The 10,413-nt window shown below is 46.3% G+C and overlaps 1 protein-coding gene across 1 annotated transcript in view; it reads right to left on the minus strand.

The window, feature by feature from the left end:
* Positions 1 to 2,522: 2,522 nt before the first annotated feature.
* Positions 2,523 to 10,413, minus strand: part of Zc3hc1 (zinc finger C3HC-type containing 1) — a 25,016-nt gene continuing 17,125 nt past the window's right edge. The window contains exons 7-10 of the mRNA XM_028762581.1: positions 9,124 to 9,364; positions 8,610 to 8,822; positions 6,375 to 6,578; positions 2,523 to 2,921 (exon numbers count right to left, since the gene is read on the minus strand). Of these exons, the coding sequence (XP_028618414.1) occupies positions 2,853 to 2,921; positions 6,375 to 6,578; positions 8,610 to 8,822; positions 9,124 to 9,364 (727 nt within the window). The 3' untranslated portion in view covers positions 2,523 to 2,852. The remainder of the gene's footprint in view (positions 2,922 to 6,374; positions 6,579 to 8,609; positions 8,823 to 9,123; positions 9,365 to 10,413) is intronic.

A 10,413-nucleotide genomic window follows, 5' to 3' on the forward strand; every position in this document is an offset into this window, starting at 1 on the left:
GAGTGGGTGCAGCCTACATGGCCTAAGACAGGGCCCTCACCCTCCTTTCACCCACATCGGAGTCCCTTGACGTTGCCCATCGTCGACAGCCTAAAACCTTCGACCATCGATGTGACTCGTCTCACATCAGTGTTTTGGGGTTGTGAACTTGTCTAAGACCCCCCATAATTAGACATCCAAATTCAAAATTCACATAGTTGGGATTGATCATAAGATGCCTTCTCTAACTAAACAGAGAAGGGGGAGATGCCAGAAGCCAGGACCCTCGCCCTTACCCTCACCCCCTACCTTTCCCCACCTGCACAATGTCCTCTGAAGCTTGGCAACTGCAAGATCCTGCTTAGCAACTGCAGATAGACTCAAAGCAGTGTACCATATCATCTTAAGAATAGCAGGGAGACCATAACTCAAGCAGTGTACCATATCTTCTGAAGAACAGCAGGTAGATCATAATTCAAGGCAGTGTACCGTATAGACCATGACATGTTTCAAGGCACAGGCCAAGAAGATTTTGTACTTTTCCACCATCTGGCCCCTCTTACCCCCTCCCCTTGTGAAACATGCTATAAAAAAGCATTTCATGTTCAAAAATAAATAAATTATTTTTTTTTTTTTATTTTTTTTATTTTTTTTTTTTTTTGGTTTTTCGAGACAGGGTTTCTCTGTATAGCCCTGGCTGTCCTGGAACTCACTCTGTAGACCAGGCTGGCCTCGAACTCAGAAATCCGCCTGCCTCTGCCTCCCAAGTGCTGGGATCAAAGGCGTGCGCCACCACCGCCCGGCTATAAATAAATTATTTATAAAAAAAAAATAAAATAAAATAAAATAAAATATTCACCCTAAAAAAAAAAAAAAAGAAAGAAAGGTTAGCCCCAGAACACCTGTGCTTTCTGGACTGTGCCCAGCACTGAGCTCACTTGCCATGTCCGGAGTTGCTGTGTTTGTTTGAAGTACTAGGTCTCAAGCGTACCAGGTAAGCACTCTACCACTGAGCTACACCTCCGCTGATAGTCTCTTTCTAAGCTACTACCACAGCCCTCTCTTTTCTTCTCTTCCCCCTTCTGTAACACCCTGCCCCCAAGTCTCTGAAGTAGCTATAGGTGTGTTCTATTACATTTGGTTTAAACATCCCCCCAGCCCCCCATACAGGGCTTTTCTGTGTGGCCTTGGCTGTCCTGGAACTTACTTTGTACACCAGGCTGGCCTTGAACTTAGAGATCCTCTTGCCTCTGTCCTCTGAGTTCTGGGATTAAAGGTGTGTGCCACTACCATCTGGTTCAAACATTAACATTAATTTTAAAAATTGAGTACCTACTGTGTGCTACGTATTTAACTATGTTGGAATTAAAACCAAGAAAGGCAAGCTCCCTTTTCTGTCCTCCTGGAACCCAGCTCCTGCTCCAGTCTGCCTTGTGAGGAATGGGAGAAGTCTTGTGTGAAGTCCTGAGTGAACGCAGACATGCCAGTGACCCCAAGTGCCGCAGATCCATGGGGGTGCAGAGGCTCCTCTGGTCTCGGTGTGAATGGTGAGCTTCCTTCCCTGCTGACTCAGACTGCTAAGGACGGAGCTCTACCAAGCTGGCTACTCTTTCCGCCCGTACATAATAAATGTTCTGTTGTGGAGACTACTCCATCAGTGTGAGCAGCCCACGGGGTCACAGGCTCTCCCTGTCAGTTTCTGTGTGGTTGCACTTCCTTCACTCCCTCATTGCCCCTCTCAGTTTTCCAAGTTATGCAGAAGTCAGCACTATACTTCCCTGGACTTTCTCTCCCTCCATCTTCAAGCATTAGCGCGGCCCCCTCCCTACCTCTCTTTTGAGACAGGGGTTTTGTGCACTCTTAGCTGTCATGGAACTCACTCTGTAGATCAGGTTTGGTCCTAAACTCAGAGATCTGCCTGCCTCTGTCTCCTGAGTGCAAGGATTAAAGACATGGGCCACCATTACCTGGCCTTTCTTTTTCTTTTCTTTTTTTCTCCCCCCCTCTTTCTCTCCCCCCCCCTTTCCTTTCTTTCTTTTGGCTCAGTCTAGCCTTAAACTCCTAACAATCTTCCTGTGTTAGCCTCCAGGTAGGGAACAGGTGTGAGCCACTGTGTTGGCGTAACTTCCTATTTTACTTTTCCTAGAGCCTTTGAGGGTAGACAAATCATATGTGAATCATATCTGGAACAATTAGAAATCTGGGGTCAGGGCATGCTGGGACTTATACCCAGAACCTGTCCATGCACATCAAGCCACACCTCCAGCCCCCTAATTACAAATTTTGAATATAGACTAGTTAAGTGATATTTAGAGATTAATTTTGCTGGATATAATTTATACTAAATAAGTCATATTTCTTTGTGATAGCGGCTGAGGCAAAGCATGGATGGAATATTACTATTGCAAGAATTTTCTCTTGGGGTAACTAAGCAATAGCTATACTGCTTCTTTCTAAGGTCCAATGACAAACTACAGCTAAATTTTATGAAAACTCCCCCTGGGGAAACAGGGAGGGAGAAAACAATTCTCTAGCAGCAGGAATCTTAGCAAACACTTTATTAACAAATACTGTCACATTCCTGAGCTACATGCTCAGAACACTGTGCCCGAACCAAAGCTGCTGACTGGGTGTTCTAACCCTCAAGTCTTGTGGCTGGTTCGTAATCCTGCAGTCCCCTGACAGAACTGGGCTGCTCTGTCTTACCCTGTCCACACCCCACATGGCAATCGGGTCTCCTCTTCATCATGCAGACGGCAGGCCTCTGCACTCGCAATTAAACCAGAATGAAGAAAAGCAGCATCAGCCGATCAAAGAGAACTCAAAACTTATTTTTCAAAAAGTCACCCTCAACAGTTCTGTCTGGAGCATTTTCAGGATGAGGATAAAGACTCCCACTGCCGGAATATTCGGAACACTTTCCTTGATTTTTCAGAGAGACTCTGCAGGGAGAAAAGCTTATCATTAGAATTAGATCCTTTCATAGAGACAAAGGTAGGTATAGCTTTCGGGCTGCCCTGGTCTATGATTGAATAAGAACTCATTTTATGTTATGCTAGATACATAATGCACAGCTAAAGTCAAACAAAGCTAAGAAGCCTGTGTTCTACGGCCAGGCCACTGCCAACCTCTGAGCTCCAAAGCCTAGCTCGTATTGTCCCTAGGCATATCTGCATCTGTCCTTATCTTTGTTTGTGACAAGGGCACTCCTGATCCACCGAGTGCAGCACATGCTCTGTGCTGGCTTTTACCCAGGATGTTTAATTGGACCTAGTTATTTCCCACATGCGATGATTTAAGTGGTCCCCAGATGGGGTAACTGTATCAAAGTTTGAGAAATAAAACAGAATATGACCCTAAAGAGTTTAAGCTTGCCGGGCGGTGGTGGTGCACGCCTTTAGTCCCAGCACTTGGGAGGCAGAGACAGGCGGATTTCTGAGTTTGAGGCCAGCCTGGTCTACCGAGTGAGTTCCAGGACAGCCAGGGCTACACAGAGAAACCCTGTCTCGAAAAACCAAAAAAAAAAAAAAAAAAAAAGAGTGTAAGCTTGACTCTCGCTCTCTCAGCTTCATGTTTTAGTCAGGGATTAAAACTAGACAGGCTCTCACTGCTACCTGATCATACTTAGGAAACGTTCTGAGAGTGTATGTGTGCGCCTGCATGCAAACGAGTCTGAGGAGGGCTTACAGGAAGACACAGCAATTCACTAGAGAAAGTTCTTAGTCAAACTTGGTTCTGCCCGCCTCTGAGCGACATCCAAGGATGGTAGACAGATGCTCCATCTGGCAATGTCTCAGTGACACTACAAAGGGTATCTAGTAAGGTAGTTTTACCTTCAATTTATGAAATACCATTTCCACTGCTTCCTTACCCTATCTGTCCATCCGAAACAGGACATCCATCCATCCAAAACAGGGTTTCACTATGTAGCTCTGGCTGTCCTGGAATTCACTATGTAGAACAGGCTGTCCTTGAACTCACAGAAATACACTGGTTTTTTTTTTTTTTTTTTTGGTTTTTCGAGACAGGGTTTCTCTGTGTAGTTCTGGCTGTCCTGGAACTCACTCTGTAGACCAGGCTGGCCTCAAACTCAGAAATCCGCCTGTCTCTGCCTCCCAAGTGCTGGGACTAAAGGCGTGCGCCATCACCGCCCGGCCGAAATATACTGTTTCAGCATCTCAATCATTAGGATTAAAGGTGTGTGCCACTATTCAAAATTACATTTATTTATTTTATACGCAGGCACGTACATGCCATTATATGTGTGAAAGTCAAAAGACAACTTGCAGGAGTTGGTTCCCTCCTTTTATTCTGTGGGTATCGGGATCAAACTCGGTCATCAGGCTTGGTGGGAAGAATCTTTACCAGTACTTCCTGCCCCCTCTTTCAATACTTTTATTTATTTTTTTTCTTTTTTCAAGCAAAACAGGGCTGGAGAGATGACTCAGTAGTTAAGAGCATTTAACTGATCGTCCAGAGGACCCAAGTTTGGTCTGTAGCACATACATCAGGTGGGTTACAACCATCTACAACTCTAGCTCCAGCATTCATGGGTGTGTGCACTCACGCATGTGGGGGGGGCAACATGCACGCCCGCGCGCGCACCCCCCCCACCCCCCCCGCCCCCCCACACGCACACACACCCCCCCACACACACACACACACACGCTCATAGCCCTACGTATACTTAAACCTTTAAAACAAAGAAAAACACAGAGATTAAAGAGCTGGCTAAGGTCACTTGTTCTCGCAGAGAAGCTGGATCTCACAACCATCTGTAATTCCTAGGCATTCACATAGTACACATTTAGCCCTGACTGTCCTGAACTCCAAAAAAAAACCCTGTAGACCACAAAGCCTCTGACTCACAGAGATCTGCCTGCCTTAGCTCCTAGAGTGCTAGGATTGAAGATGCGTGCTACCATGGCTGGCAACAGAGAAGTGTCTTATTAAACAAAGAATCTAGCCAAAAATACTTCCTCAATTTATGGACTGAGATTTAACATTTCCAGTTTGCGTGGTGGGTCAACTATTTGTCTTTATATACCTTTTTTGTTTTTTTTTAGACAGGGTTTCTCTGTGTAGCTCTGGTGGTCCTGAAACTCACTCTGTAGACCAGGCTAGCCTCGAACTCTCGAACTCAGAAATCCGCCTGCCTCTGCTTCCCAAGTGCTGGGATTAAAGGCGTGTGCCACCACTGCCCGGCCTATATACCTTATTATATCCCAATCCCCATTTTGTTGTTTTAGAGGCTGGCCTCTGGTTTATGATCCTTTTGCTAAGCCTACTGAGTGCTGGCACAAGTGTGTATCTACCTAAACATTAAACATGTATGTATCAATGCATTTATGGATTTACTTATTTAGTGTGCATGTCTGTGTGCATGAATACCATGTAGGCACGTGGAGGAGAACTTCCTGGAGTCAGTTCTCTCCTTCCTGGCTTGGGTTCTGGGTACTGAACTTAGGTCTTCAGGTTTAGCAGTAAGCTCCCTTACTGAGCCCTCAAGACAGCCCCGGCCTAAATGTTTTTAAATAGATGAATGAAAAAAAAAAGGAAGGGAGAGAGAGAGGGAGGGAGGGAGGGAGGGAGGGAGGGAGGGAGGGAGGAAGGAAGGAAGGAAGGAAGGAAGGAAGGAAGGAAGGAAGGAAGGAAGGAAAGAAAACAGACAGTTGGACAGACTTTGGAAACCTTTCCTCTACGTAAGATTATTGGGTTTCAGGTATAATTATAGCTCCCCCTGGTGGAAATCATGTGACCTGACCACCATGAATTTCGGAAGGAAAGTATCTGCTTTAGTCTGTGAAAAGCATAGGCTGTATTTATGACAGGCTATGAGGCAAACATGGAGCTGATCCTGGAAACAAACACAAAGCCAGTTCTCTGGATGCCTTTGTCTACCCTCTCACTCTCATTCTTGTTTTCCCAGATGGCCCTGATGGCTTTGCACTTCCTCAGGTCCTGTAATGCCGGCAATCTGAATGTGAGAGCTAATGTCCAGAGCATGTGCCCAGGCTGCAGAAGAGTGAAGAAACAGAAGACTTGGGAAATAAAGGCATGATTTGGTATCAGAGCTCCCAACAGCTAAGTTAACTGCAACACAAGTGATGGAGACTGACTGAGCACAGGGTCCGATAGCTGCCCACCCACCCACTTCTGTTTCCGTATTCCTTCCCTACTCGTCATTTCAGCTGGAGAAACAAAGGATTTACCAGGATGTCATGGAATGCCACATCTGAGCAGGTCAAAAAGACAAAACCACTTCTGTGCTTTACTCCTGAAACCAGACTTAGGAGAGCTGAAAACAGACAGGTACTAACTATAGGGCCAGCCTCTGCTGCTCAATCCACAGACAACAAGCGTTGCACACACACGCCGGGCAACGGCTATCTCACCATGGAGTCTGTCTCAGCTGGCTGGTTAGAATGCTTGTGGGCCAACAGGATGGTCAACACTGCTTTCCAGCCTGGCTCTGCTGGGGGACAGGCATCCACTTCCGTTTCCCCATTTTCCCTAGTTTCTTTGAGTGTGATATTCACCCAAGGGCACCAATCCCTGTGCTGAGAGGTAGGATCAAAGAAGCTTCGGGGAGAAGTGTCCTGAGGGAGGAAGAAGAGACACAGTGTTATTGAAGGATAGATGCTAGGTCTGGTGAGAAGCACTGCTGCTACTCAAGCTCAGAACACACAGCGGCCCACACTTGTAGCTCTTTATTATCTTATTCCTGTTGTTTCCATGTAGAAATCATGCTCTGTAGCCAAGGCTGGCCACCTTCGTGCCTCAGCCTCCCAAGAGACTCTTACACTGTCCTCTCAGTCTCTAGCCCTTCCCCCTTCTGATGAGATAGGATCAAGGTCTGTGTGCAGCCCAGGATGGCCTTGAATTTGGCATCTTCCTCAACCTCTGGAGTGCCGGGATTGGAACTGTGACTGACCACACTAGCTATTCACATGATCTGAAAAGCACTGGGACAGCACTGGAAACAACCCTGAGAACCGACAGCAGAACAAATCAGAGTATGAGTAAAGACAGCCTGAGAACAGGAGAGTCTGTGCGCTGCGCTGCAGACAGAACTTATACCTAGAATATATAAAGAACTGCGAAAAAGAAACCCCAAAACCTACACCAAAGTTTCAATCAATGGGCCGGACAGACCTCAAAAAAGGAGCCAACAAATATTTTTGAAAATGTTCAACATCCTTAGCCAGCAGAGAAATGCAAATCAGAACTACCTTGATATTCCATTTCACCCCAGTCAGGACAGCTAACATCAAGAAAACAAATATCAAAACTGGCAATGGTGGGGCACGCCTTTAATCCAAGCGCTCAGGAGGAAAAGGCAGGAGGACCTTCAAAGCCAGCCAGGGCTACTAACATAGAGAAACCCCATCTCTTTCTTGTTTTCTTTTTTCCTTTTGGTTTTTCAAGACAGGGTTTCTCTGTATAGCCCTGGCTGTCCTGGAACTCACTCTGTAGACCAGGCTGGCCTCAAACTCAGAAATCCGCTTGCCTCTGCCTCCCAAGTGCTGGGATCAAAGGCGTGCGCCACCACCGCCAGGCGAGAAACCCCATCTCAAAAACAAAACAAAACAAAACAACCAAACTAAAACAAAAAACAACTAATCAACCAAATAAAAACCCCTGTGAAATACAGACACAAAGGAGTAGACAAGCATGGGAAGATGGGGACTACAGAGGAGGGCGAGAGGATGCCCGAGGAGAGGGAGAGGGAGAAAGGTGGACAAACCAAACAAAGAATGGAAATGCCGTATGAAACCCATAACCTTGTATGTTAATCTAAAATACCTGAAACTACAACATCAACTAAACCTAATCACCTGGGTGTGGTAGTGCAGGCCTTTAATCCTGGCACTTAGAAACAGAGGAAGGCAGAGCTCCGAGTTTGAGGCCAGCCTGGTCTACACAGGGACCTTGTCTCAAATATTAAGAACGAACAAAAACAAACTACCCACCAGATGTGGTTGGCCAAGTTTATAATCCCAGCAATGAGACTGAGAGGTCTGATGTAAATCCAAGATCAGCCTGGGTTATACAGCGAGTTCAAGGGCAAGCTGAGCTTCATGAGACCTGGTACAGAGGAGGGAGATCAACTGTCCCTCCTCCTCCTCCTCCTCCTCTTCCTCTTCCTCCTCCTCCTCCTCCTCCTCCTCCTCCTCCTAAATATCTGTCTATTCTGTGCGTGCTTGCATGTGTGTGTGTGCAGGAACGCGCTCCAGTCTATTCTGTGTGTGCTTGCATGTGTGTGTGTGTGCAGGAACGCGCTCCAGTCTATTCTGTGTGTGCTTGCATGTGTGTGTGTGTGCAGGAACGCGCTCCAGTCTTTGTAGCCCCTTGACCCATTGAGCTAGCTCACCAGCCTGGTTTTTGTTTGAGACAAGATCCGATGTCACATAATCTGGTCTTGAACTCAGAAGTCGTGGAGGCTGGCCGCTTGTGACCCTGTCTCCACCTCTCAAGTGTTGGGATTACTGTAATGAACGGTGCTCCATCTTTAAGTCTACTTTTGGCCAGAATTCCAGGAGAGCTTGTGCCTGCTTCTTCCTGATACACAGAAAGGTATCTTCTTCTACTGTTTGTGTCATCATGGCTACCTACAAAGGCAGACTCACCGAGCTGCTGGACGAGCAGAGCCGAGCTCGCTTGGCTCTCCGGAGAGGGCTCGAGGGAACCTCCAAGCCAGCAGACTCTCCGGTTCCCATGCTTCGGGTCACTGGGCGGCTCCTGGTGGTAGGACTGGCTGCCTCTAGCTCAGGCCGGTCAACAGGACTGGAAGACTCCCAACTCCGGGTTCGGGAAACAATGGGACCAGGACTTTTTTCAGACTGAAGGAAAAGAAAAGCAATGGAGTATGTGAATGATGTTAATAGTTTTAGCCCAAGTACTCCTAGAAGCATGTGAAACATAGTATTTTAGAATTTGTAATATAAATTTAGAATCTCAACTGCCAACGTAACTAAGATCTTCAAAGAATATCATAGTTCTATACTTAGCTTCCATAACAAATTTAGCTTCTCCATCTGTGAAGAGAAATGTGATACGATGGTCTTCCTGACAGGGTTTAAAGTAAAACCTACCACCAATTTCCAACCCACTGTTACACTGGCACGCTGAAGCAGCTAATACCTGCTCAGAGCTTGGAGAAACTGTGGCATCTTGGCTTCGGGTCATCATCCGCCTAGGAGATTCAGGCACCAGAGGGAAGTGCTCAGGCCGACCCTCCACACCTGGGATGGGGGAGCTAGTCAGGCCAAAGGAAGTCTCCAGATCTGTCATGGACGATTCAATCTGTTGAAAGCCCCAGAGACCGACCTTCCTCATACACTGGTAACATGTTATCAGAGAAAGCTGTGTAGGTTCCAAAGAACTAGGAAAAAATGGGAAAAAAAAAAAAAAAAAAAAAAAAAAACACCAACAAGTGTTTCCAAAGGTGATATTTCCATGTGACTACATGATTTCTGTTTATCTCAGCAAGCAGTCTCTGCAGACTCTGCAACAGTCAGTCAGAGGGCTAGAATCATGAACTCTCAGAGCAGTCATCTGAAGACCTGACTTTCACTGACTACCTTACTTTCTCAAAGAGGTTCAAGGGTCCTGGTATGCTCTTGCTGGCAGAGACACGGTGAAGTATGTTTTATAAACTCCTGATCCTCTTAAAAATCCTTTTCTCAATCTACCAAAGAAAGGATATTTATTTACTTATTTCGTTTGTATGAGATAGGGTTTCACTCTGTAGCCCAGGGTGGCCTCAAATTTATCATAAATCCTCCCAAGTGCTGTGATTATAGGCATGGCATGCCCTCCCCCACAGTCCAGCAATAAGAAAGCCTTTTTAAAGTAAATGATGTGTGTGCAGGGGGAGGCCTGGAGAGACAAAGGTTAAGGTCATTTGATGTTCTTCCAGAGGACAGAGTTTGGATTTTAGCACTCACATTGGGAGGCTCACAGTCACCTATAATGCTAAAGCCCTCTTTTGGTCTTTGAGGGTACCTGCACTATGTGGCATTCACTCACACAGACACAGACAAACATATATAAATAAATAAATCTTTCCCTCCCTCCCTTCCTCCCTCCCTCCCTCTTTCCCTTCCTCCCTTCCTTCCCTTCCCCTTCCTTCCTTTCCTTCTCTTCCTTTCCTTCCTTCCTTCCTTCCTTCCTTCCTTCCTTCCTTCCTTCCTTCCTTCCTTCCTTTCTTTGTTTCATAAAGTAAACCAAAGGCCAGGCAGATGGCTCGGTAGGTAAAGCTGCTTGCTGTATACCTGACTGACAACCTGAGTTTAATCCCTAGAACCCTTGTGGTGGAATGGGAGAACTGTCTCCTCTGATCTCCCACTCATGCCACAGTGTATGCATGAGTGTGTCCGCCTCAACACACACACACACACACACACACACACACACACACACACACACACA

Source organism: Grammomys surdaster, unplaced genomic scaffold, assembly GCF_004785775.1.
Source record: "Grammomys surdaster isolate TR1022 unplaced genomic scaffold, NIH_TR_1.0 134, whole genome shotgun sequence".
Taxonomy (NCBI): Eukaryota; Metazoa; Chordata; class Mammalia; order Rodentia; family Muridae; genus Grammomys; species Grammomys surdaster.